This window comes from Acinonyx jubatus, chromosome E1, assembly GCF_027475565.1.
Source record: "Acinonyx jubatus isolate Ajub_Pintada_27869175 chromosome E1, VMU_Ajub_asm_v1.0, whole genome shotgun sequence".
In the NCBI taxonomy this organism is placed as follows: domain Eukaryota; kingdom Metazoa; phylum Chordata; class Mammalia; order Carnivora; family Felidae; genus Acinonyx; species Acinonyx jubatus.
The window spans coordinates 9,560,528-9,587,730 of record NC_069397.1 but is presented as its reverse complement, the minus strand read 5'-3'; the positions used below and the strand labels follow the sequence as shown (position 1 = coordinate 9,587,730).

The window sequence follows — 27,203 nt, the reverse complement described above, 5'->3', positions numbered from 1 at the left end:
ATGATGCCCTGATCCATCATCGCTCTGCTCAGACACCTCCCTGGGCTGGTGCCCCACACCTCCAGGAGAACAGCCCAACACTCCATCCTCGACGTTGAAGCCTTCCCTGGTCGGGCCATCTTCCTCGCTCTACTCTCCTAGGCACGGCTGTCCCTGAGTGAGCCCCTTGCCCTCACCTCTGCCCGGCACGGCACCCCACCAGGATACCCCCTCACTGCCAAGCTCTGCCCACTCTGCAAGAGCCCCCTGTCCAAGGAGCCTCCCCTGACTCTTTCACCATCCCCCCACCGCCCACCCCAAGGAAATACTCTTGGTCAAGCTCCTTGACCTCTCCGAGGTTCCGGTTTATCATCCACGGGGTAACAGTAGTTTGTGTCGAGTGCTATGGGAATGTGGGGTGGTAGAGGAGGTGTATTACATCTCGGATAGCCAGGGCGTGGCATTTGTGGGCTCTCCAATATTTTAACATAAAATCAGGCTGTTGTGCTTTTTCCATTGTGCAAGTAACAAAAGCACCTAGAAAATGGAGAAAAAAGTCCCCTCCGGTAACCTCACCCATCCAGGACATTGACTGTAAATGCTTTTGGAAAATGTGTGGCTCTTGCTATATGGAGGCAGATATGACTGGCCACGACTGTTGGAGGCTGATGGGTTTTGTTGTTATTACGGCTACGTTGAGATATAATTCATATACCATACAATCCACCCATTTAAAGTGTACAATTCGGGTTTGTTTTTTTTTAGTATATTCACAGAGTTCTGCAACCATTACTACATTTTGTATATTTAGTATATTTCCATCATCTCTATCCGTTAGCAGTCACCTCCATGTTTTATGATTTATTATTTTTATTTTTATTGTTTCTGTTTAACATTATTTTACAAGCATCTTTTCCATTGCCTGGCAATCTTTTTAACTACCTTGTCTGGGGACGGCTAGCAAAGGATTTGGGGTAGGGGAATAGCATGGCCAGGTGTGTTCTAGAATGCTAGCATTGGTGGGGACCAGAGAAACTTGACTGAGGTCGCAGGGCAGAGATGAGGGAGGGACGATGGGAACGAGCTGTGAGGAGGAACCCACCTGAGACACTGCTTCAGGGTGGAGAGGAGCAAAGCTCCGGAAGCAGAATTGGTAACACTACCGATTTGGATGTCGGGAAGGACGGAGGAGGGTGTGGGTGCATTTCCTGGATGAAGGTGGGTGGTAAGGGCAATAACTGAGTCCCAGAAGGAGGAGAGGGCACAGGTTTGGGACAGAGATGAACAGGAGCTTGATTTTGGACTTGCTGGATTCGGAGGCCCTCAGGCTCTGCCAGAGGAGTTGAACATTCTGCAACGTGGTGCTCAGGTCTGGCGCTCAGGGGTCACGGAAAGGCTTGAAAGTTAAGGGTATAAGGACCATGGGTGAAGCCTTAGGAGCCCGAGCTTAGCCAGGGTGGGCGTGAAGGACAAAGAGAGGGCCCGAGGAACCTTGGCCTCTGGTGGGGGGAAGGGGGGTGCAGGGTGGACGAGGAAGCGATGTTACGTGGAGAGGAGGTAGGAGAAGGCAGAGCTGGAGACGCCTGGGCAGTGGCCGGGAGGACAGAAGAGCAGGTGAGGCCAGGGAGCCAGGCGTGCTGGGTGCATGGGGTAGGGGTGCCGCAGAGCCTCAGCGTCCCAGAGCGATCCTTGCCGTCGGGGTGCCGCGGCCCGAAGGGACAGGTCAGGTGGGAACGTATGGCCTAAGGAGGTCTGCGAGTTCAGGCTCCTCGTCCCCTCCTGCGGCATCTCGTCCAGTTTGCAAGGCGAGCCCTGCCTGACCAGTGGGGTGCCCAGGGTTCCGGTGGGAGAGCTCCCCAAGGGCTTCAGATCCTCAACTCGCCGCGCCCGACCGCGGAGTGGCTGGGGGGGGGGGGGAGGGGTGCGGGGCGGGGGTCGTGGCGGGCGCCCCGCCCGCAGAGTCCGGGCCTTGTCTCTGAGGCGGCCCGGGCTCTGCGTGCGCCGCGCTGCTTGGCAGACAGTGAGACCGCCCGGGACACACCCACAGATTTGGAGCCTTAGAGAAAGTTGGGGAACTTGACTTTGCCAGATAGCGCCACCGCACGACGCCTCGGGATCCATCGCTGGCTCCCGGCCGCGTGCTGCCGAGACCCTCGTGGCCCCGCGCGGGCGCAGACTTGGGCTCGGGAGAAGGGGCGGTGCTCCGCCGGGGGTCCGAGACGGGCGGGCGCCCCGGCCAATGGGCGTCGCCGCCTCCCCGCGGTCCCGCCCCCGGAGCCCGGGTCCCGAGCGCGCGAGCCTGGCGGGTCAGACGCGGCTGGCGGACGCGCGGTGCGGCGCTCCGGCGGTGCCCGGCGGCGCCCACGCGGCTGCCCCGCGCCTAGCGCGGCCCGGGTAGGCGACGTCGGGGCCGGGTCGGCCCGGCCATGCCGCTGGAGACGCAGGACGCGCTGTATGTGGCGCTGGAGCTGGCCATCGCCGCGCTGTCAGTGGCGGGCAATGTGCTGGTGTGCGTCGCGGTGGGCACGTCGAGCGCGCTGCAGACGCCCACCAACTACTTCCTGGTGTCCCTGGCGGCGGCCGACGTGGCCGTGGGGCTGTTCGCCATCCCGTTTGCCATCACCATCAGCCTGGGATTCTGCACCGACTTCCACAGCTGCCTCTTCCTCGCATGCTTCGTGCTCGTGCTCACGCAGAGCTCCATCTTCAGCCTCTTGGCCGTGGCCGTCGACAGGTACCTGGCCATCCGCGTCCCGCTCAGGTGAGGCGCGCGGCGTCCCCGACCCCGGGGCCCCGTCGGAGTCCCGGAAAGCACTGCCCGCTCCAGGCCCAGGTTGCTGGCCGAATCGCGGCGGGGCGCTCCGACTTCGGGTTCCCAGCCTAGAGGGACACGTGCGCCGGGCTGCCCAGACCCTCTTGGTGCCTGAGACAGGACCCTGGAGGCCGCTGCGCCCCTGGATGCGCACGTGTTTTTAGGGGGACCCGCGTAGGGACAGCGCTAGGAGTTCTGGGGAGTGTGGTCCCCGGTCGCCGGCCCGCGGTGGAAACTCCGGGGAAAGCGCCACCCCAGCGGGCTGGTGGGGCACGGGCGCATGAGGTTTGGTGATCGTATCTCCTCCTCTGTGGCGATAACTGTTTCCTCTCACTCGTCACCCGCTGCCGACCCAGAGCGGGGCCCCCAGACTGTTTCCTTCCACCCCTCATCTGCAGTCCAGAGCAGCGGGCAGACACGACCCTGTGCGTGCTGGAGGCCCGGGAGGCTGGGGCGGTTCCAGGGGACAGCTCTGAACACTGGGGCTTTGCATTGTCAGAATGGACACGACTGGAGACCCAAGTTCTGAATGTACCTGCCACAAAATGCGGGCGGGGGGTGGGGTGCGGCTGGGGAAGGACCCAATTAACTCTAGGGAACACTAGGAGCATCTGTGCCTGCATGCTAAATGGGGACTCAAATCACCTCCGTACACTTTAAAAGTCAAAGTGCTGCCCCGTTGGCCAGCACGAACAGCCTGAGAGCTGCATGCCCCTTGTGTAACCTTGTTTACCCTCCACTGCCCTGTCCCAGCAGGGCGGGGAAGTGCCACCTGGATTTCGGAAAACTGGAAAACTTAAGGGTGGTCTCTTTCACCCAGTGAGAAAATGTAGGGTTCAGGGGATGAAGCCCCAGGTGTAGCTGATGATCAGGTTCAAAGCTGAGCATCTGAGGGGCACCTGGGTGGCTCAGTGGTTAAGCAGCCGACTTCGGCTCAGGTCATGATCTCCCGGTCCTAGTCCACGTCCAGCTCTGCTGACAGCCTGGAGCCTGCTTCAGATTCTGTGTTCCTCCTCTCTCTCTGCCCCTCCCTCGCTCACGCTCTGTCTCCTGTCTCTCACAAAGAAATAGATGTTAAAATTTTTTTTAATAAAAAATTAAAAAGGTGAGCACTTGAGGGCAAGAGTATCAGGGAACCTTAGGGCTTATTAAAATTATTTTCTGTCTTCTGTGCCTGGGCCTCTTAGGCATTTCTGCGTTAGGTGAGCTTGGGATCTCTTTGGGTTGGAGCTGAGAAAGGAAACTGAGTCACAGGAGTAGGCGGGAAGGGAAGGAATTTATTGAGGCAGTTGATATTAAACTTTTATCCTTCCATTCTTGCAGTGATTCCAGAGGGTAGGTACCTGCCTCTTGTAGATGAGGGGATGGTGCCCCTGGGAGATGAGAGTCTTGCTCAGGATGGTGCGTCTGGAATGAGTGTCAGAGCCAGGACTTGAACTCAGAGTTGGCACCATATTCCCACTGTGCCCTCAGGCTGCCTTGCAGGGTTGTGTGTGGTGTCAGTGTTTGGGATGTGGGCAGAAAGCGGAGTGCTGTTTCTGGAAGCAGATCCTGCCTGCAGTAAATTGGTGGTTGTAAGGGATATGTGTTTGAAGGAATTGACCAGGAGAATGTTCCTAGAAGCCTCTTTAGCAGGCAGACATGTTGAGCCTGCCTGTTGTGGGTTGTGTCCTGGGTCCCTGGTTGTGCTCCTGGGAACAGGAAGCTCCTGCTTGGCCGGGCTGTGAGCCCAATCTGCATGTCTGGGCCTTTCCATGTACTGCTGCCCTTGGCATCTGACCAGGGGGCCTCATGCATCCCATCAGGTGTGAAAGAGCCCAGGGATTTCCGGGACTTGGGGCCGCATGGCATAGTCTCTTAGGAGTCCCCTTTCTGCCTCTTGGTCTTCATGTTGGTTACTTGATGGCCTTTGGGATTGTTTGTGTCCAGCAGGCAGTCACACAAGCCCCCAGCTCACCGGGAGGTACCGGAAGGATCCCCTCTGCCCCATGGAGCCAGAAGCTCCATAGGAGTTTCAATCTGTTAGTTCTTGTCCTGGTGTTGGGTGGGGTCTTAGAAAAAAAATGGGTGTGGGTGTGTTAAGGGGAAAGAAATGTGAATCACAAGCCCCTAACTTCTTTGCATTTGCCAAAGGAAGGAGGGTGAGATGTAGGAGAAGGACGGGAAGAATGGTCAGTGGAGAGGTGCAAGGGCTCATGCCTTTGCCTGCCCACGGGAGTTCAGAGGTCTGGAAGAGGTGTGTGCCAGCAGCCCTAACTCCCAGCCCCAGGAAGGGCACCTGTCCCTGGCACCGACCCCCCACCCTCAAGGGCTGAAGAGGCTGCGGGTTCTCAGGGCTCCTGAGTGCTCCTGAGGGCTGTTGCCCGGGCCGGTCGGTCTTCTTCCCTCAGCTGTGAGCGCTTCCTGCTTCTGGGGAGTATGACACCCCACCCCCAGCAGGCTGAGATGCAGATTACAGGGCCCTCCCGGATCCTCCTGAGTCAGAATCTGTGGGGTGGGGCATGGCGGGGGGATTCCAGTTATCGGTATCTTTAACTGAGGAACTGGCAAGTCCTTGGACCAGTTCACGGGTGGGGGAGGGGGGCTCCAAAGGCATCCGTGCCCCAGGGCTCTGAGTGTGAGGCCAGAGTGGTCGGCTGTAAGCGCAGCTCAAGGCCGCGGAGACCGTAGCCCCCACCTGCCGCCCGGTTGCCAAGGCGTTTAGTAACATTGGGGAGATCACAGTGCAGAGAGAAAGGGGAGCCCCAAGGTGATGCCAGGCACAGAAATGACAACTTTGGCTGAACTTGAAAAGGAGGAGTGTCTGCTCACACCAGGCACTGTCCCTGGTCTTCAGAGTGAGGGGTGTCTACAAACAGAATCTAGTTCAGGTCCACACAGTTCTGAGGCTGGCCCTGGCAGAGGGTCCCCCCCACACCGGTGCAGAGTTGGGGGGCAGCACACGCAGCAGAGCTGGGAGTGGAGGCTCCCTTGCTGCTGGGGGTGGGGGCGTGCCTGGGGGGAAGGGGAGGAGGGAGGAGGTGGGAGCCTGTTGGGGTGGGGTGAAGGGGGGGAGGAGAAGGAGGTGGGAGCCTTCAGGGATGGGGGTGGGGAGGAATGGGGGATGGGGGTGGGGGGCATGGGAGGGTGGAGGTGGGGGCATGCCGAGGGGGAGGGGAGGGGCCGTGTCTGCCCACAGCTGCTCCCCACCCCCCTCACTTCACCCTCAGTCCACTTCACCTGGCAGGAGTACTTCCTCCCCCCTAATCTAATCCGGTTCCCCTTCGTGCCACACCCCCAGTTGAGCTGTGTGGCAGGGTGACTGTGTGACTCGCCTCTGTCTGGGGGCGTGCCCTGCCTTGCTCCTGGACTCAGTGTCCGGTGGTGTTGAGTCTCCAATCGGCTGAAGGGCAGCTGTTTCCCCAGTGCAGCTGAAGGAGGGTGTTTTCCGGGGAGTGTTTTGTTGGCTGGATTGGTCCTCTGAATGGAAGAGGGTGTGTCTGTCTGTTCTGTCCATGGACCCTGACCCTGTCACCCTCCCTGTTCCCTTTGCTACATGGAGGCTTTAAAGTTCTTGTTCCAACATGGCCAGTCTGTGAGGTGGGGACTGACATCTTAGCAAGACTGCCTGGGGTGACATGTGTCCTCCACTGAGGCTCCCTTAGCTGTAGGGTAGGGGTTGGCAGGGGTTTTGGAGTGTTCTTACAAAAATTTTTTTCTTTTTCTTTTTTTTAAAGTTTATTTTGAGAGAACAAGCGAGCCGAAGAGGGGCAGAGGGAGAGAATCTCAAGCAGGCTCTGTGCTGTCTCGGGGCTCGAACTCACGATCTGTGAGATCATGACCTGAGCTGAAATCAAGAGTTGGATGCTTAACTGACTGAGCCACCCAGATGCCCCCCCCTTTTTTTCTTCTTTATAATTTTTTTTAATGTTTATTCATTTTTGAGAGAGAGAGAGACAGAGCATGAGTGGGGGAGGGGCAGAGAGCGAGGGAGACACAGAATCTGAAACAGGCTCCAGGCCCTGAGCTGTCAGCACAGAGCCCGATGCGGGGCTCAAACCCACAAACTGTGAGATCATGACCTGAGCCAAAGGCTTACGCTTAACCAACTCAGCCACCCAGGCGCCCTGCCCCTTTTCTTTTCAACATTGTACAAATCCCATATGATAAAATTCATCTTTAGTGCTGTTTTGAAGTAAAGCTAGGAAAGATTTTCAGGTCTGGGTCGCATCCCTCCGGCCATCCCAAGGACACTCCTTGGGAAGTCCTCTGTCTTGTGCATCAGTGTCCTCTTTCTCTTCCAGACCATTCCCATTGTAGTGGGTGGCATGGTGGCTCCCCCGAATGACGTCCATGTTCTAATCCCTGGAACCTGTGAATATCACCTGATGTGGGAAAGCAATGAATGTTCCCTTACACGGATCTTGGGAGGAAGAGTTTATCCTGGATTAGCTATCTGGTGGCCCCTAGATGCCATCACATCCTTGGAACTAGACACGCAGAGAAGAAGGAGGAGGCCAAGTGAAGATGGAGGCAGAGATGCAGGGTGGGAGTGGGGGGACAGCCACCAGGAGCTGGGAGTGGGGCGGATTGTGCCCTAGAGCCTTGGGCGGGGCTTCCGGCCCCTAGAGCTGTGAGGGGCCACATCTGTGCAGGCCTGTGTGGCCCTCCGCAGTAAGCTGCTCCCATGAGCCATACTCCCACTGCCTCCCCTGGGTTGCCCTGCGGTGCCTCCATTCTGGTCGAACCTAAAGGTCACTTCTGGGCCCCATCGCACACGTGCTCTCAGTAGCTCCGGGTCAGTTCCGTCGGTGGGGGGGGGGGGAAGGGGGCGTGGAGTCCACCCGCCCCCCCCCCCCCCCCCACTGCCGTTCTCCAGAATGCTGCCAGAGAGGAGGGTTTGAGCCTCAAATCGGATCCCATCAGTCCCCGGCTTAACCCGGGCCTCAGGATCCTGTGCTAACTGTCTTCTGCCCACCCGCCTCTCGCCCCTTCCCGCCTCACCCACACAGCCCCGCCGGGCCGGGCTCTTTCCCCAGCTGGTCTTTGTGCTGCCTCTCGCCTCCTCGCCTGCAGAGGGCCTGGCCCCTGAGCTTGTCTATCACTGACTCTCCCTAAAGTACATCTTTCCTTGGTCGTGAGTTGTAGTCCCTTTCTGCCCCGAGCAGGAGCTCTGTGACCCCTGGGAGGGGCTTGTTCTTGAATTCCCGCCCCCAGCCCTGGCATGCTGCCTGGCATGGGGTAGGCACCCATATTTTGGGGGACTGTGTGAGTCACTGGGTGAAGAGCTTGTGCTGGGGGACGCTGGCACAGTGTTGGGCGGGGGGACAGTTTGAGATGGCCGATGCAGGCAAGGGGCAGAGCTCTCTGGTAAAAGGATGTCAGAAAAAAGATGGTCCAGAAGTTTTAATGAAGGAAGGGGGGGACACCATCTTCTGACAGGCTGTCACAGGCCTGAGGGAGAACGGGGAGGAGTGGCCTTTGGAGAACCAGCAGGTGCTATGGGTGAGGGCCGGCCAGGGGAGAGCAGGTTTGAGTCAGTCCTAGGGCCATCCTGTTACCCACACAAGGGAGCGTGGCACTCAGAACTGGACAAAGTCACCTAGGACTTGGGTGCCCCTCTGCTGTTATAACCCCCCCCTGTGAGTGACACTCCTCAGCCCTGAGCCAGCACATTAAACCAGCAGCAGATGCGACAGTTGCTGGAGTCTGAGCCCATGTCCAGAAGTACTAGTGGGAAGTTCCAGCCTGGCCCAGGGCTCGTTCCTGGGTGGGTTAGTTCCTTGCCGGCACAAGCGTCTGGTCTGGTCTGGTCAGTAAGGCCCACAAGAGCTGTCTCAGAACCAGGGTGATCCAGTCTGGAGGTGAGGTACCTGGAGGTCCTGTCCCCTCACTGGGGGTAGCATCCAACCAGCTGGACAGTCATCCAGGAGCATCTGGGAGCCACAGGGCAGCCTCTGAGGACTCAGGATTGTGGGCAAGAGCACCTGAAGGGTCGGGGAAGGAGGGTCCACCTGGCCATCTGAGGCCAGCCATGGCCCGGAGCTCCCGTGCAGATCAGGCCACAGCCTGCGCCACTCTGTGTGTGTCTGGAAGGGACATGGCCCTGACTTAGTGTTATAGCAGCATTTCCATGGAATTCCGAAAAGCATGGGTGGTTTGCTCCTTTGATCATATGGCGAATGAGTGTGTGCAAAGGGACAGAGGTTACCGACATTTTCATAGGACAGGCAATCTGTGCTCCTTCCTCTGTGACTTCACGCATGGGGTCTCCAGCCTCTCAGGCCCTCCCTGCCACGCACTCACAGGACCCAGTTCCCACATCACACGCTCTTTTGTTCTGTCTGCTTGTGAGCACAGCATGGACATACATATGCTACAGGGACAGACACGAGGACGTAGGTCCTCAGCTACTCCAGACATCAGAATTTTTAATATTGTGGACAGCAGCCACTCAGAAGGCTTTTCTGCACATCTGGCCCTACACGTGCCTGATCTCCTCTAACCCTTACAACTCTTAGGGGGGCAAACTCTGTTACTTTCCTCGCTTCACAGATGAGGAAATCAAGGCTCAGAGGGTTATGATCACCCAGGGTCACACAGCTGCCACAACGGTGTACTGTGTCTTTCTGGGAGCCCTTAAGCCAGCATGCGAGCGGCTGGAGGGAAAGTACCATGGTCGTCCAAGAATAGGCGAGGGGTCCCTTCTAGCAGAGGGTGGATGGGGACACCAGCAACTTGTGATTGGGACTCTGTAGACGTTGTGCAGGACAAAGAAGATTGTAGCTAGGCAGTAATGTGGCCGAATGAGGGAGAAGAAAGCTGTACGTTGGCCCTCGTGCGTGAAACAGCACAGAACTGACAGTGGCGAGGACTTGTAGAGGATCTCCTGCCTGCCTCCTTTCTCCTCAGATGATGAAACGGAGGCCTGGCCTTTCCTAATGCTCGAGTTCCTTACTGACCCTTCAGGACTTGGGCTCTGGACATCGTTACTCTCCCCAAGGGCATCAACAGGTTGTGCTCTTGATCTCTGAGGCTGACAGGCTGATGAGACGCTGCCTTGGGCAGCCAGAACTTGACGGCTGGTAGCAAATGTGCCTTCGTTGAAAGAATTCAAGTTGAGAACAGAGTGTCACGGGCTCCGTGGTGGCCCTCTAACACGTCCTGGGCCGAAGGAGGGGGAGTGCTTTTCCTCGAGGGCTGAAGCTGGGGTTTTGTATGGGGGTGAGTGGGAGAAAGAGAATTTTGAGCTGAGCTGGAGCCACGTGCAAAAGTCTCCCCTCCCTCGGCCCTCACCAGACCATTTCTGTTGGCATCTCTTCCGAGGGTCACTAGCCTCTGGGTGACACCTGGGTCTGTGCTGCCATCTTTAAATAGAATCTGTTGACTCTCTCCCAGGTCACCGGAGGGCCACACGCCCTCTTTCCCACCCTGGTCCTCCCAGTTTTTTGTTACATGTGGATATTTTTCTGGGGATCATATTTCAGCCCTGATTTCTAATTCCATCAGTTGTAGGCAAGATCTGTTAATTGTCAAGAAACACGAGGAAAAGTAAACCACCAGCAGGCCCCCGCGCCCCCATGTCTCTCCGCCTCCCACTGGCTTTCAGCACCCTGCCTACCCAGTGGAGGTTTTACTTTCGAAAAGGTAATTCATGCTGTTGTGAAGAAACCAAGTGTTTTACAAAATGACAAACTGTGGAAAGTCAGTCTCCATCTCTGATCTGTGGTTTCCCAAATTGCCCATCAGCGGTAACCGCTGTTTCTTGTGCCTTTTCCTGCAAGAATGCTACATTGGACACATTCAGATTATAGGAGTACTTTTACATTATCGAGGTTAATGCCATTTGCATTTTATTCCGTAACTGTGATAACGTTTCCTGAACCCTGCGGAGAGTTTCTGAAAACTGGAAACCGATGAACGGCATTTCGAATGTCTGACTTGTGGATTTATTTCACCCCAGAGCAGAGCAGAGCGATTGGACTAGGGCATGCACTCCCATCGCTAAACTCTGCGTCCCCAGGACGTGGTGCCAGTGGCCAGGTCAGATGAATTCTATTTTTTAGATGCTATCTGCTGCTCAAAACTACCCCCCACTGTAGTTGGCTTCATGTTTAGATGGTGAGTTACCCACCTGGAAATTAAGAGAAAGTTCCAGGAAGAACATGGCATCCCAGATCCTTAGGATGATCCGACTTCTTCATCATCCCCATTGCTGGCTGACGTAACGGGCCCTCTCGGCGTGCCATACGATGGTCCTGTGGTGTCTTCCTGTACTCTGGGAGTTGTTCTGCTGTTCCCCACGTTCCATGTTTTCTTCCCTCTTTCTGGGATTCCATGTTTGTTTGTCTGTATACATACCCGTAGGTGACTTTTTCCAGACATGGGAGATAAACGTTCTGGGGTCTTCTATGCCAATGGTGTTTTTATTTCTCACGTGTCACAGGTAGTGTCACTGGATGCCGTTCAGAAGTGTAAAGGCATTGCTGCAACGCCCAGTGGTGCCCAAGAAGTCTCATGTGTGGTGATTCCTATTTGTAACCTGTACTTCCTCTCTGGAAGCCATTGGGACCACTTGCCTTTGCTTGGTGTTCTGGAGGCTGGGTCTGAATACTGACCTTCAGTTTTTCTCCTTCACTGGGGGTGAAACTTCCTGGTGAATCTTCCCAATCTGAAGACTTAGGTCTGTCTTTAGTTCTAAGATTCTGATAAAGAATATTTTTTTGATCCTTTTCTTATCTCCCTTTTCTCTGTTCTTCTGGGATTCTTTTTTTTTTTTTTTTTTTTCAGTTTTTTATTTATTTTGAGACAGAGAGTGTATGAGTGGGGAATGGGCAGAGAGAGAGGGAGACAGAGAATCCCACGAACCATGAGATCACGACCTGAGCTGAAATCAAGAGTCAGACGCGTAACCAACTGAGCCACCCAGGCGTCCCTCCTTCTGGGATTCTTAACTGATGCATGGAGACTTTTTCTCCTTGACTGATCTTTGTCTCTTAAAAGTTCTCTTAGATATGACTTTCCAATAGTTTAACTTTTTATTCTCCTCTGGAAGAATTCTTTGACTTTTCCTCCCTAGTTACCCTATTTTTTAATTTTATTTTAGCATTCATATTTTTACTTTTGAGGTGAAAACTTTTTGAGTCGGTTGTGAAAAAAACCTCTTTTGGATCCATGAGGTTCAGACAACTTCACAAAGTGTATAAATTGAAACTTCCTCCCATCCCCTCCTCCATCACAAGGTCTCAAGCTGCAGTTTGGGGAGAGAGTGGAGAGTGAGGGGTCAGTGCTCCATGGGAGATAGGGGACAACAGTAGGGCCAGTGAGGCAGCCCACAGCTGGTCCACAGGCAGTCTTCCCCTTGATTCCTGCTTGTCTTTAAAGCCCCTTCTGGCACCTGCTCTCTGCTGGCCTGGAGCTTCTCCCCTGGCCATCTGTTTCTTTTTCTTTTCTTTAAAAAAATTTTTTAAGGTTTATTTATTTTTGAGAGAGAGTGAGCGATCAGGGGAGGGGCAGAGAGGGAGGGAGACACAGAATTGGAAGCTCCAGGCTCTGAGCAGTCAGCACAGAGCCCGACGCGGGGCTCGAACTCACGGACCGCGAGATCATGACCTGAGCCGAAGTTGGACGCCCAACCGGCTGAGCCACCCAGGCGCCCCGATATGCGTAAACTCTGAATGTCTGCACCAGGGGAGGTTGATGTCTGATGCCAGCCAAAGGGTCTGACAGAGTTCGGGGCAGAGGGGCCATCGGTGAAGCTACACAGCCCAGAGACGAGGACAGGAAAGAACCCTAAGAACCAAATATGGGCCCTGGAACCACAGTCAGTGAACAAGGACCAAAGACGTGGCTCGTCAGGGCCAGGCAGGGTGGGACTTAGGGTGTGAAATAAGCAGTCAGCCTGTGTGATTGCCCATTGTGTCTGTATTGACACCACAAGTTGAGTGAGGTGTTGTGACTAGAGGCTGGGGTCTTTGGGGACAGGCTTAAGAGGACTTGCTGACTTGGTTGGATGTTAGGCATGAGGGAAGCGGGAGGAGTCCAAGGTGACTCCTGAGATTCCTGGGCAGCCGGGTGGCACCGTCCCCCCAAACATGGGGGCTTCGGGAAGGCGTTGCATGGGTTATGGTTAAGGTGCCTGCAGGTTAGGCAATAACAGTAGGTGGTTGAGTTTGGAGCTTGGAGAGTCTGGGCCGGGTGGTCCTTCCACCTGGCTCTGGACACACGTCTGCCTGCTTCCTGGGAGCCCAGCAATGTTCTTACTCCCAGCCTCGTGCATGGCAGCCTCTTGGTCTGCAGGCTCCTTCCGTCCACTAAACATATTCAGGCTTCTTTCCCCTCTCTGAGCCTCACCTTCTTTGGTTGACTGCCTGTTTTGCTCCGGTCCTACAACCCACAAACTTCCAGGAGCAGCTTTTTGTATATGACGTCTTGATTTCCAATGCTAATTTCAATACCACTGCCAAACCTGCTGTTTTTTTTTTTTTTTTTAATTAAAAAAGTTTAAGTCAATTAATTTTTACTTAAGGGATTTTATATGTGATTCCTTTCGCTGCCAGTCACCTTAGTTCCTCCAAAGTCAGAATTCTAACCTTCAAAATAGCCCTTTTAGAATGAACTTTTGTTCAATCCACAGCTGTCCCTGTCAGTCCATAATTCTTGGCTTGGGCTTCTTTGATCTCCATTTGAATATGGACATAATTCACAACTTCCCCTCCTGTAATCTTTGGGATCCACTTTCTTTGGGGCCACATGTAGGTTCAGAGTAGATGGATCTGTCTGGTTCTCAATTTCAGACACCCTCTAAACACGAATAATTTCCAATCCTATTCACCCCTACACTGTCATGCCCTTGAGCTGTACAGATTGTTGGTACATGCCAATACCTGAGATTTCAAAAATGTGACTGGTAAGGGGTGCCTGGGTGGCTCAGTCAGTTAAACATCTGACTTTGGTTCAGGTCATGATCTCGCGGTTTGTGAGTTCGAGCCCCACATCGGGCTCTGTGCTGACAGCTCAGAGCCCGGAGCCTGCTTCGGATTCTGTGTCTCCCTCTTTCTTTGCCCCTCCTGCGCTCACACTATGTCTCTCTCAAAAATTAAAAAAAATAAAAAAAATTTAAAAAATGTGCTGTTAGATCTTTCATAATTTTAGATGATCGAGGTCCTGGAGTTCTTTCCCTCAGATCTAACACACAGTTCTGTGAATGAAGGAAACCACATGTATGCTCTAGAGGCATTTCCAGTGATGTAGGTCTGCAGAATAAATCCCCTTGGGATAGACCTCAACTGCTTTATTTTTTCTAACGTAGAGAATTATAAAGCTTTATTGAAAGACATTAAAGAACAGGTCCTGTCAGGGCACCTGGGTGGCTCAGTTGGTTAAGTGTCCCCCTTCGGCTCAGGTCATGATCTTGCAGCTCATGGGTTCAAGCCCTGGGTTGGACAGCTCAGAGCCTGGAGCCTGCTCTGTATTCTGTGTCTTCCTTCCTCTCTGCCCCTCCCCTGCTCGCACTCTGTCTGTCTGTCTCTCTCTCAAAAATAAACATTAAAAAAAAAAATTTAGGGGCGCCTGGGTGGCTCAGTCGGTTAGGCGGCCGACTTCAGCTCAGGTCATGATCTCGTGGTCCGTGAGTTCGAGCCCCGCGTCGGGCTTTGTGCTGATGGCTCAGAGCCTGGAGCCTGTTTCCGATTCTGTGTCTCCCTCTCTCTCTGACCCTCCCCCGTTCATGCTCTGTCTCTCTCTGTCTCAAAAATAAATAAACGTTAAAAAAAAATAAAAAAAAAATTTAAAAAGAACAGGTCCTGTCATTTACACTTCTGAAATCAGTCCCCAATCACTTCTCTTTGGTCTTGTCTCTACTTCTACCCTGTTCCAGGAAAATCCTGTCTGGTCTCTCTGCATCCGTGCTCACCCTTTTAGCCCATTCTTCATATAACAGCAGTCTTTCTAAAATGAAAACCTGATGGCACCTCCTTTTGTTTATGTAATATTCCCAGTGCTTTAGGATAAGGGCCCAGCTCTCTTAACGTTATGGCTGTCTCAGCCCATCACACGAGAGGGCAAGCGATCTCAGTGTGTCCCATTATTGGGTTGCTAAATCTCATCACTGGGTTACAGCTGTGTCTGCCGGGGCTTGTCACTGTAAGGGTTTGTTTTCATAGCCCGGGTTCATTGAGGATTCTTGCCTGAGTACGTTATTACCATGTAAAATGGTAATTTTCTTTCTTTTCATTCCTTCCACCTTTATTGGTTGGCATTCTTCATAAAGAAGAGTTTTACCTTTTCTCTGCTCTTCCTTAAATTATTTTTTTAAAATCTCAGTATGGACTTAACGGAATATTATTTCCATTCAATGTGTTATCATCCATTTGTGTTTTTCATGTTGAGGCCCAGAATTGGCCAGTGGGAGCCCATCCAAATTCACTTCTGTAAGCGTTCTCATCAATTTTGTGAGCACTTCCTTACTTCCTGCCACAGAAAGGTTTTTCAAGCTCACATTTTATTTTCCACCTTTAGATCAGCCATTTTTCCAAGGAGCCCGATTTCCTTTTCAGTGGAGAATCGTATGGGTCCGTGTGCTCATTGCTACTGGAGCGTCATTTTTTCTAGGCCCTCACAATGAACAGAACTAGGAGATTTTCTTTTTTTTTTTAATAATGATTTGAAGAACTCTTGCTTACAGTAGCACGCCATCTAATTAATGAGTAGGAATGCTTGAGTTAAGTCATCATTTGGCAACAATCATAGTAATAACCCGTTCAGGCAAGAATCATCAATAGGTGCTAAAACTCACTGGTGAAAGTCTGATGAGAAGCAAGATATTTAAAGTCTCGGAGTATCTATTACAAGATATTTACTAATTACAAAGGGAAAAATAGTTACAGTGGAGAAATCTGGCAGACACCATGATAACCAGGTGATCCAAGTTGACATCATCAGTAATGGGACACATCGATAATACATGCCTCCTGATGTCTTCTGACGGTTTGTGTATTCAGAGGCCGATGCTTTTGACAAATAATGTTGTATCTGAAGCAGTGTGTTTTAACCCCAGCCACGGGAGAGGAGACAAGGTATTTTTTTCTTCTGTTGTTCGGTGTCAGGCAGGGGCCCTTTCTCTTAGGGACTCTTATTTCACTTGAAAATCAGAGTCTGGAGCCCAGCAACCATGATCTGTCCCTGGGTCACCCCCGATACGTGAAACCGTAATAGGAGACTCACCAAAAAACAGCCTCAAAGATGAACTCTGGGAGACCTGGTCCTGGTCTCCATCCTTTAATCTCAGTGGGTTTAATCGCTATCAGACCATTCTGGACTGTCTCCTTGCCATAGTAAGCTGGTGGGGAAAACTTTCTTTTCTGCCACCCATACTCATCGTCCGTTGTTCTTGGGCGACTGAGAAGGACACCTGGCATTCTTTCTGACCACCTTTACGTGTGGCAGTGGTCTCAGCTCAGGCCCCAGTCAGGTCCATCGCTGGGATTCAGACACGTCGGAACTTGTTAGAGTAGAGGAGAATCCCCTCCCCATCCCTGCCAGGAGCCAGAGTAGCTGAGGGCCCCAGCCTCATCAGAAGCGCACAGCCTGAAGGTAAGCTCTGGTGACCATAGCCTGTTATCTGCTGGGTACCCGTACACTAGAGCCAGGACCATCCCAGACCGTGACCACAAGGCAGATGGCCCTCAATACATTTATCGTAAATGGTAAATGAGAGACCTTCTTCCCACTCCCAGACCTGAAGTGCATATAAACAGAACCAAATAGCGTCTCTTCTTTCTGTGTAAGAATGGTTTTATCTGTTCTTCAAATGTTTCATAGAATTCATCTGTGGAGTCATCCGGGCCTTAAGTTTTCTTTATGGGAAGGTTTTTGGCTATGTATTCTATTTCTTTGCTAGATACAGTGCTATTCAAATTCTCTTTCTGTCCATGACAACTTGAAAACAGAAATTTTTTATGTTTATTTATTTTTGAGATCGAGACAGAGTACGAGTGGGGGAGGGACAGAGAGGTGGGGGGGGAGGGAGACACAGAATCTGAAGCAGTCTCCAGGCTCTGAGCTGTTAGCGCAGAGTCTGACACGGGGGCTCGAACCCACGAACTGTGAGATCATGACCTGGGCTAAAGTCAGACGCTCAACTGGCTGAACCACCCAGGTGCCCCTTTAATTTTTTTATTTTATTTTATTTTTTTTATGTTTCCATCCATGACAACTTTTTAAAAACCTTTTTAGTTTGGTACCATGAGAAATCTGAAAAACGGAAGCAACTACTCAGCGTAAAGATTTCCCTCTTTTACAGACGGCCTCTTGTGAACTAGAAGCTGAAGCTCAAGACTGTTCACATGCTCCCCCCGCCCCGTGCCTTGTTTTGTTTAGAGCTACCAAGTGGGTGTTAAAACACGTAATATGTGATTAAGAAGCCAGAGTTCTGTTCTCTTCTTATAAACTCAGGCTTCTATTCAGCACTTGTGTGCCAGGCCCATTATTGGTGTTTTGGATTCAACAGTGAACGAAACAGGCTTGCCATTGCGCATGCTTCCGCGGGAGGAGACAGAAAACAGGGCTTCGTGGGAGGTATTTGGGGAGGGGTGCCGTGGGAACCCGGAGGTGCCCGGGGAGCACAGCAGTGGACTTCGGTCCACACTGGTCTGCTTCTGTGCGAATTCCTGCAGCGTGAGCTCCGGTACGTGTCACGGGTGAAGAGGGAAGCGTGCTGGCTCAGGGCACACTGCCTTGGTTCATCTATGGATTCTTCCAGGAAAAAGGAGTTGGGATGGGGGAGTAGTCTCGTGGTTCAGCAGAAGACGAAAAAGCCCTCCGTTTGACTGCTGTGTCGCAGGAGCCCCTGTGGGCTCCCAGGAACGGGGAGGAATAAAAAAACAAACGGTGCCCGTATCTGGGCCTGCTTCCTCAGAAAGCCACATCCCAGCCTGTGGTCCTGGCGTGGCTGGCCGCCCTGCCCACCGTGCCCCACTTCATCACAGCCCCTCGGCTCACAACAGCTCTTTCATCTGCATTGTCTGGGCACTTACTGACCTCGCTCTCATTAAAGTTTCGCCAGAATTTCTACTAGATTTTTGGGTTGCGTTTTAATATTCATTGTGGCAGCCTCTAGCTCCGCTGAACTGCCTGCCCAGGTGATCCGAGTTAAGTCGTCTAGTTAGGAAATTGTGTAGGTTTTGAGGGGTCTGCCCTAAGCCCGTTTTTACAGGAAGTCCTGTCATTACTCGTGTGCACCTTTAGAGAATATGAGGTTTTCTAAAACTGGATTATTTACACGCTTTAAAGCAGAAATGTTTGTCTTACAGAGGAGTACGATTTGTGAGCCAAACAGAATATAAAGAAAAAAGTCCCTAAGCAAACAGGAAACGATTCAAGAAACAGCAGCAGAACTCCATATGCATTCACTTAAGAGATCTGTATTCGTAAAGTGTTCTGAACACATTGTATCTGCTGAAGGTCCCAACAGCATGGAAGGTAGTTTCTGCAGACACTTTTATCCCCATTTTTCTTTTCTTTTTTAAAGATCTTTATTAAAAAAAATTTTTTTTAATATTTATTTTCTTTTTGAGAGAGACAGAGACAGAGGGCAAGCAGGGAAGGGGCACAGAGAGAGGGAGACACAGAATCCTAAGCAGACTCCAGGCTCCATGCTGTCAGCACAGAGCCTGACATGGGGCTTGAACTCACAAACCATGAGATCATGACCTGAGCCTAAGTCAGACACTTAACTGACCGAACCATCCAGGCACCCCCTCCCCAATTTTTTTTAATGTTTATTTTTGAGGGGTGGGGTGCAGAGAGCAAGGTAGACAATCCAAAGCAGGCTCCAGGCTCCAGGCTCTAGGCTCTGAGCTGTCAACAGAGAGCCCAACACGGGGCTCAAACCCACAAACCATGAGATGGTTTGGACACACCACAAACCTGAGCTGAAGTTGGACACTTAACCGACTGAGCCACCCAGGCACCCCTAAAGCTTTTATTTAAAAAATTTTTTTTCAAAGTTTTATTTATTTTTGGGACAGAGAGAGACACAGCATGAACGGGGGAGGGGCAGAGAGAGAGGGAGACACAGAATCGGAAACAGGCTCCAGGCTCTGAGCCATCAGCCCAGAGCCCGACGTGGGGCTCGAACTCACGGACCGCGAGATCGTGACCTGGCTGAAGTCGGACGCTTAACCGACTGTGCCACCCAGGCGCCCCTAAAGCTTTTATTTTTAAGTAAGCTCTACACCCGACATGGGGCTCGAACTCAGGACCCAGAGATCAAGAGTCACACGCTCCGGTGACTAAGCGAGCCAGTTGCCCCAGTGTCATTTTTTGATGCCAGAGCACAGATGCTGCACAGCCCCCGGGCCACTGCCCGGGGTAGCTGCCCTCGGGCATGTGCTGAACTAGGAGCTCCTGAGAGCTGGGCACTCTGATCTCTGAGACCAAGAAGGTGGCCTGATTTGAGCCAAGGCTGCAGAGCCAGAGAGGGAGGAGACCCTGCCCCAGAAATAGGCCAGCACTTGTTATGCGGCACTTGGCGATTCCTCTCTCGTTATGTAACCTCAGCGTCCACACTGTTCCCTTTGTTGATTCCCCCCATGTGACTGTTTTCCTATCAATCTCCTTAGCTAATGCGCCCCTTCTATGGAGAGCGGGTGGATCACAGCACCGCTTCGTGCACGGCAGTGCATTTCCCAGAACGTGGACTTGCCCAGAACACCCTTTTTGTGTGGGATACAGTTGTTCCTGCTTGTTTGGAATAATAAAGCTGCTTATGCTTCCTTTATTCATCTCTTCATCGCCTTTTATTTACACCTCCTGTGTTTGGGGCAGACGTCCGGCTTTGCGGCCCTTACTGCTGTGTTCGGGGCCCTCCGTGGCAGAGCAGAGACCAGCATAGGGGCAGATGCAGGAAAACACTTGGCCCCTGCCTTTCAGGAATGTTTTGGGGACATACACATACACACACACACACACACACACACACACACACACACACACACAGGAGGATGTTCTGGGAGCCACTGGTGTATAAGGAGCAAAGCATGAAATCTGCAAGCAAGAGGTGGGGCCAAGGAAGGAGGCCAGCATTTAGGAAAAGGATGGGGGCCCAGATGGAAGGAGATGAGAAGACAGGGCAGGAGGCTGCTAGAGCCTTCGTGAATGCCAGAGACCCCGGAGGTCATCCCTTCCAGCATCCTGCCCAGTGCAGGGACACCTGTCTGCTTTCTCCAACATCTCTATCTCCCACCTGGGCCCAGGCACAGGCCTCATGGATACTGTTGTGCCATTATAGGTACTGGAGCCCCAGCGCTAAAATTGCTTTCATTTCTGGAGCCCACGCTGCTCCTGTGGGCCTGGCTGTGTCCTCCAACAGAATACAGGAAGTCTCTTTGCTGCCTTTTAAGGACTGCTTCCCAAGAAAGTAGCAGGGCCCCCATCCTTCAAGTCTTTAATTCCCACGTGGCTGGCTCCACAGGGGAGGCTCCCTGGACCCAGCGAGCAGCTCTGGCAGGGGAGAAGGTGAAGCAGCAGACCCACGGCTGGCTGCACCCATGGTGGGCCTGTGGCTGAGGGACCAGTGGAGGCGGGAGCTGGGATCCGTGGAGGAGTTGTATGTTCCCGAGCAGGAAAACGACTCCCTTTGGCAAAATTGGAGTCAGATTTGTTTGAGTTTGTGTCCTGACTGCAGTCAGGGGCAGAGGCCAATCACGTAACCTCTCAGAGCCTCAGTGTCTGCATCTGTAAACAGGAGAGAGAGCAGCCCTGACCTCGGAGGCCTGGTCTGAGTGGGATGGGTGGGGCAGGCTGTGCAGAGGCGGCGCTTAGACAGCAGAGGCTCCTGTTACTGCGGTTCTGTACGGCGGGGGGAGGGGGCCTGTAGGCACAAGTCTCCAAAACCTAGCGTTGGCTCGTGTGGTTCAAAGGCTGCCAGAATGTTCCCATTCTATCTACCAGTTGGGAGGAAGTGAGTAAGGAAGACTTGTCTTAGATTAAGTGGGAATGATGGGGCGCCTGGGTGGCCCAGTCGGTTAACCATCTGATCTCACGGTTTGTGAGTTTGAGCCCGTCAGGCTCTCTGCTGTCAGCATGGAGCCGACTTTGGATCCTCTTTCTCCCTCTCTCTCTGCCCCTCCCCAACTTGTGCACACGCCCTCTCTCTCTCTCTCTCTCTCTCTCTCTTTCTCTCAAATAAATAAATGTTTTTAAAAAGACAGGAATGATAAACTTTTTTTTTCTACTTTAGAGTTTCAAGTGCCATTGGCATATTAAAGATGAAAAGGGAGACGTGGCTTCAGTGTCAGCTTTAGCCAAGTATTTAGCCCAGCCAATTAACAATAATTCAGTTAGTTTTCTTTTTTTTTTTTTTAATATTTTGTTTATTTATTTTGAGAGAGTCAGAGAGAATTCCAAGCAGATTCTGCACTATCAGCACAGAGCCCGAGGTGGGGCTCGAAGTCACAAACTGAGAAATCATGACCTGAGCTGAAACCAAGAGTCAGACACTTAACCAACTGAGCCACCCAGGCGCCCCTAATTGTTAATTTTCAACCCCACAATGCTCTCTACATTCCCTGGCTGACTAGACCCAAAGTCCCACCTCGCCTTCCCAAGCACTGCGCTCTCTGGGTCACCACCGCACCCCTATTTCTTTGACCTCTTCTCTGAACGTTCCCTTGGCCACCTGGCCTTGACCCAGATCTGCATCCCCAAGGACACGGTTTCCCCTATTTCTGCTTACACCTAGACCTCAGGTGGGGACTTGGGCTTGAGCTCTTTCTCTTGGTTCTCTCCACTCTCCTTTCCAGGGTAGACATGGAACTTTGGTGTTGCCAATGTCCAGACACACTGCCCCTGTCCTCTCCCCGCCCTGCTGCCACCCCCCCTGCTCCCCTTATTCGTGCCAACCGTACCACCCACCTGCACCCTGGTCTCAAGTCTTTGGTCTCCTCAGTCTTTCTCTCTCTCCTTTGGTCTCCCGATTCCACGATGCAGCCTGTACCTCATCAACAACAGTTGTTGTACCACAGTTAACCACTGTTAAAGCCACAGTGGCCACCATCCCGCCACATTTTTTTTGTTTAAAAAAAATTTGTTTCAGTGTTTATTTATTTTTGAGACAGAGAGAGACAGAGCATGAGCAGGGGAGAGGCAGCGAGAAAGGGAGACACAGGATCTGAAGCAGGCTCCAGGCTCTGAGCTGTCAGCACAGAGCCCGATGTGGGGCTCAAACTCGTCAACTGTGAGATCATGGCCTGAGCTGAAGTCAGATGCTCAACCGACTGAGCCACCCAGGTGCCCCCCGCCGCACTCTCTTTGCCACATTTTTCTAGTGAGCTCCCACTTCCACTCCCGAGACCACTCAAGGGCCCTAGCCATGCCCTCACCCTTAGGGAGTGAATTTTCTTCCCGAGCATCTGAGGGGACAGCAGCTCTCAAGAGGGCTGCTGCCCCTGCCTTTTGACCACCCAGCCCTCCCCTCCTGCGCTATCCCTGTTGTCCTTACTTGAGCCACAGCAGAGAAGTGTCCCTTCACATGTGCACTGGACCCACACCCTCCAACCTCCTCAGGTTCGTAGCTCCCTAATAATCTTGCCTTTTCCCTCCATCTTCTCTCTCTACGGACTGTCTTCATCAGGATACCGACATCCACTGTTCTCTTGATGTTCATCTCCTTGCAACCCATCTTCCCTTCTTTCCTTCTTGCTTCCCTAAAATTCAGTCTCCATACCATGAGCTTTATAAAACATAAGTTACTACCGTTCCCACTTAAAAGCCTTCAACAGCTTCCCAAGGCATTTGGAATATCAAAATCGAGTTTCCTTCCCATGGCCTGTGGCTGGCCCTGCCCGATCTTCGGTCACTCGCATTTCCTTTTGCTTCTTTAGGAAAGTGAAATCCTTTCCTGTCCGAAAGCCTTATTCCATTATTCCATTCTCTCTGCCTGGAATGCTCTTCTCCCTACTCTTCAAATTTTATACTCCTTTGAAACCTTTAGCTCTGCTTAAGAAGCCTTCCCTGACATCCTATGTCCACAGTCTTCCTGTTTTTCTCTTATCTGCATCCTATTCATTTTGGTTTGGCCAAACTCATTCTGATTTGTAATTACACATCTGCGTGTTTACTTGTTTACTTTCTGTCTCTTTCGTTAGCTTTACAACCCACGAGGGCTATGATTATGTTTCCAGTGACAGCAGAGCGCTTGGTACAAAGAAAGAACTCTGCATGAAATAACAGGGAAGAGAGGCTGTGTTTGGGGGTTCACAAAGTGGTGACCAGCTGCTCCCCTGATGGAATCTTCTGCTTCTCCTTATCTAAGCCAATTTAGCATAAAAGTAGTTTGTCACGGGCGTCTGGGTGGCTCAGTCAGTTGAGCGTCCGACTCTTGATTCTGGCTCAGGTCACGGTTTCACTGTTTTGTGCGTTCAAGCCCCACGCAAGGCTCTGTGCTGGAGGTGTAGAGCCTGCTTGGGATTCTCTCTCTAGTCCTCTCTCTGCCCCTCCCCTGCTTGCGCTCTCTCTGAAAAATAAACATTTATAAAAAAGGTAGTTTTTCACATTTGCAGCATCCAGCAGCTTTGTGAATTCGTTTTGTTTTGAACTCTAGTGGGAAGCCACCCCGTGATCCCTCCATGTACAGAATACTCGGTGTCTAATACTGCTTTAAAAAACGTCAAGTACAACAGCAGTGTAATATGGTGCAAGGAACACAGGCTTGAGAGTCCTGACCTAGCTTTGCTCTTTGGTTCTCATATTGCTTTTGTCACTCACAGACTTTGTATCGGTTTCCTCATTTGTAAAACGAGAGAACTCCGCTTAGAAGAGAGAAGAGTCCCTTCCAGTTCGTATGCTTTTGGCTGCAGGTTACCAGTAGCTTCAGAAATCGATATTTAATGATCTCTTAACTAGAACGTGGAGCCGCAGCCATGATGGTTCTGGGGTTTCTTTCCTTCTGCTTTGCCATTTGCTTTGTCTCCAGGCCAGCCCGCGTGGTCATAAGATAGTTGCTGCAGCTGTAGGCACCACAGCCTCCCGTAAGAGCATCAAGAGCAGAAAGGGATGGGCATGGGGAAGGGCTCTCCTCATGGGTCTCCCTCCTTTCATCAAGAAGTAAACATCCTTCCCGGAAGTACCCTCGCAGACTTCCTTTTGTCTCATTGACCAAACCACCTCATTTATCCCCCCTAGACCATCACCTACAAGAGGATTTGCTTAGCCAATATACAGTTCATCCCGGCTCAGGACTAGCCTATATTCAACAGTACTTGATTAAATACAGTTGAGTCCTGTGAACAACAAAAGAGAACGGGCAGCACTGTTGATCTCTGAGGACCTGCCTCATAAATCTAAATTCCTGTGATTCTAAGTGCCTGGCTTTTAGGGAGGCTGCCTTGTTATCCTGCAGAGACTAATAGCTTCTCTGGTGAGGTAATGGACAGGAATAACATTTTTGTAAGGAATGGCTGTACATTCCTGAATGAGGAAGGGAACAGAAAGGTTTAGAAATAGATGGATTTCTTGGCTAAGGAAAATTCAGTGAGCAACTGAGCCCAGCAGGTCGTTTGTAGTAAAGGCCCCACAACTGAGCTGCCCATTGCTGAGAGCTGCCCTTCTTGGGAGCAGAAAAGATTAGGGATCATGGTCACTTACCAGTCAAGGTCTCTGTTAACTTCCTCAACAAACGGTACTGGCTCTCCTGACTGTCCAGGCCATAGCATCAGGTATTCCTAAGTAGAATCTTCTTTTAAACCGATTTGACAACAAATCAGATATGTATTCATAATGGCCATATAATTAAGAACCCACTATATATGTCAAACACCGTGCTAGGTCCTGGGATACCAATACAAAGGGACAAGGTCCTAGTCCTCAGGAGGTTGACATTCTAGTTGAGGGGAAAACACACATAACAGATAAACAAGCTGTATGCCAGGTGTATGTCTGGGGCCAGAGAGTGGGAGTGGTGTCAGCCTGAGAGGTGATCAGGACAGGAGGTGAGCCTTGAAATAGGAACAGGTGTTTCATCGGTGTTGCGAGCAGCATGGGCCAGGAGGGAGCCGCTGGCTAGGCATGGCAGGCACTGGGTAGGTGGGGCTGAGGCCTGGAGGGTTCTGTGGGTCATGCTGACACGTATAGGCTTTATACTGCAGGCACAGGAAATTGGACACTTACCGTAGACAGGTCTTAAGGTAATGTGTATCGAATTAGCTCCCCATTTTCTTCCTAGAGGTTAAGGAAGGATTTTCTTTCATTTCCTCAATACATTACATTGAATACATATTATTGATCAATTATTAATAGCCAACTTTATAGCTTTGCTGTTAACCATATGTGGACTAGTTCATGGCAGAATGTCTACATTGTGTATTGTGATTTCTCGCAATTTTAAGTAAGATTTTAAAGGTTTAAAATTACTAAGAGTGATTTCATATTTGCTAAGTTATTTCCCAGTTTTTATCCACTTTGCTGCTAACAGAGAGAGGGGCATCACCAGAAGTGTTGTTCTCTAGCAGTTTCCAGAGATATTCAGGGAGGATTCTTCCCATCGTCTGGGACAGATCTCTTGTGTATTTGTGGAGGACCAGAAGGATTCTTGCCCAGAGCCACCAAGGAGTGGTGACTCCTGGGGGCTCCAATTCTCACTTCTTCAACTTTAGTTCAGATGGCACCTTACTGATGAAGCTGCCTTGGAACATCCTCTCGAAAACCGCAGTCCCTGCCAGTCTTGGTCTTCCTTACTCAGCTTTTTCTCTTTTCACACCACACCTCTCCTTCTAACATATCATACAACTTACTGATATGTTTGTTGTTCATTATAAGTCATCCCCCCCCCCCCACTAGAATGTAAGCTTTTGAAAAGCATGGATCTTATGTGTTCTGTTTACTGATGTAGCTCACCACTTCGAGCAGCGCCTTATAGAAGACCTGTGCTCATAAGTCGGTATGTGGGTAATTAGAAAGCACCCTCTGAGACTTCTCCCACTTCCCACTGACTGTTGTGGTCAACAGAGATGAGCTAGTAAGTCAAGAATGAAAATCTTATTGAGCTTGTTAGAGCAAAACCGTTCATACTGATTTTGCAGGTATCATGTTGAGGGTAAAAGGCTGTGGTGCCCTTTGAGGGTGAACCTGAAAGGTTGTCATGGGGAAAGGCCATGGAACAAAAGCAGAGGTGGGGGTCTTGGACTCTGGTTACAGAGTACTGCAAACTGACGATAACAGATGATGTTCTTTTGGACAGGTATAAGAGTTTGGTCACTGGGCCCCGAGCGAGAGGAGTCATTGCTGGCCTCTGGGTCCTTGCCTTTGGCATCGGACTGACTCCATTCCTGGGGTGGAACAGTAAAGACAGTGCCATCAACAACTGCACGGAACCCTGGGATGGAGCCACAAATGAAAGCTGTTGCCTTGTGAAGTGTCTTTTTGAGAATGTGGTCCCCATGAGCTACATGGTCTATTTCAACTTCTTTGGGTGTGTCCTGCCCCCACTGCTCATTATGCTGGTGATCTACATCAATATCTTCATGGTGGCCTGCAAGCAGCTTCAGCGCACTGAGCTGATGGACCACTCAAGGACCATCATCCAGCGGGAGATCCATGCAGCCAAGTCCCTGGCCATGATCGTTGGGATTTTTGCTCTGTGCTGGTTGCCAGTACATGCCATCAACTGTGTCACTCTTTTCCAGCCAGCTCGGGCTAAGGATAAGCCCAAGTGGGCAATGAACATGGCCATTCTCCTGTCACACGCCAACTCAGTTGTCAATCCCATCGTCTATGCCTATCGGAACCGAGACTTCCGCTATACTTTTCACAAAATCATCTCCAGGTATGTTCTTTGCCAGACAGATGTCCTCAAGAGTGGGCATGGGCAGCCAGGGGTGCAGCCTGCTCTCGATGTGGGCCTATGACCTAGGTCCTGGCCTCTTTAAGAAGGCATAAATTCACAATAAAGGGACAGACAGGACGTGACCAGCTGATTCCCATTGTTAAAGACAGCTACACCTTGTAAGCATATGGGCTGCCTCTTTTAAGTACTCCCCTGGAGTCACCACATACCTAGCTAATATGTACATGTTATTAGTAGGCTCCAAAGGCTCACGAATGTATTTATGGTTCTTTCTGAATGCTCCCACTGTGTGGATGATGCTGATGGCTTGAATGGATTATAAAAGACTTTTTTTTTTTTTTTTTTTTTAAGAGTCTGCCTCTTTTTTGGTAGAAAATGAAACTATTTTACTGTGAAACACTGTGAACTATTGTAATACAAATATTTTTTAATTTAGAAGCAATGGAAAAACAAAAGTTGGACATACTAAAAATACATACTTATTCCTAGGAAGGTGACCAGGAAAATTAAAAGTTTAATTCTTCAGTCAAGAAACTGCTGTATTTATTTGGGGAAATGACACTCTAATAAGTTCTGAAGTAGAATATCAGA

General features: G+C 51.3%; 2 protein-coding genes and 1 non-coding gene across 3 annotated transcripts in view; 2 read left to right on the top strand and 1 right to left on the bottom strand.

Annotated features, from left to right (window-relative positions):
• SPECC1 (sperm antigen with calponin homology and coiled-coil domains 1) overlaps positions 1–26,027 on the top strand; it is a 336,294-nt gene extending 310,267 nt beyond the window's left edge. The window contains exon 15 of the mRNA XM_053212405.1: positions 26,007–26,027. Within this exon, the coding sequence (XP_053068380.1) occupies positions 26,007–26,012 (6 nt within the window). The 3' untranslated portion in view covers positions 26,013–26,027. The remainder of the gene's footprint in view (positions 1–26,006) is intronic.
• On the top strand, positions 2,277–26,956 carry ADORA2B (adenosine A2b receptor). The gene is made up of 2 exons (XM_027047404.2): positions 2,277–2,740; positions 26,007–26,956. Exons 1-2 carry the CDS (start codon positions 2,406–2,408, stop codon positions 26,671–26,673), a joined length of 1,002 nt encoding a protein of 333 aa, XP_026903205.1. The 5' UTR covers positions 2,277–2,405; the 3' UTR covers positions 26,674–26,956.
• On the bottom strand, positions 13,930–14,059 carry LOC113596008 (small nucleolar RNA SNORA18). Its single transcript, XR_003416714.1, has one exon. It is a non-coding gene; the product is annotated as a small nucleolar RNA SNORA18 (small nucleolar RNA).
• Positions 26,957–27,203: the final 247 nt, after the last annotated feature.

Bases quoted from the DNA above. Each gene is read 5' to 3' on its own strand.
- ADORA2B (XM_027047404.2), top strand. From the start codon at position 2,406: ATGCCGCTGGAGACGCAGGACGCGCTGTATGTGGCGCTGGAGCTGGCC. The intron at 2,741-26,006 runs GTGAGGCGCGCG...TCTTTTGGACAG, and splicing joins GCCATCCGCGTCCCGCTCAG to GTATAAGAGTTTGGTCACTG.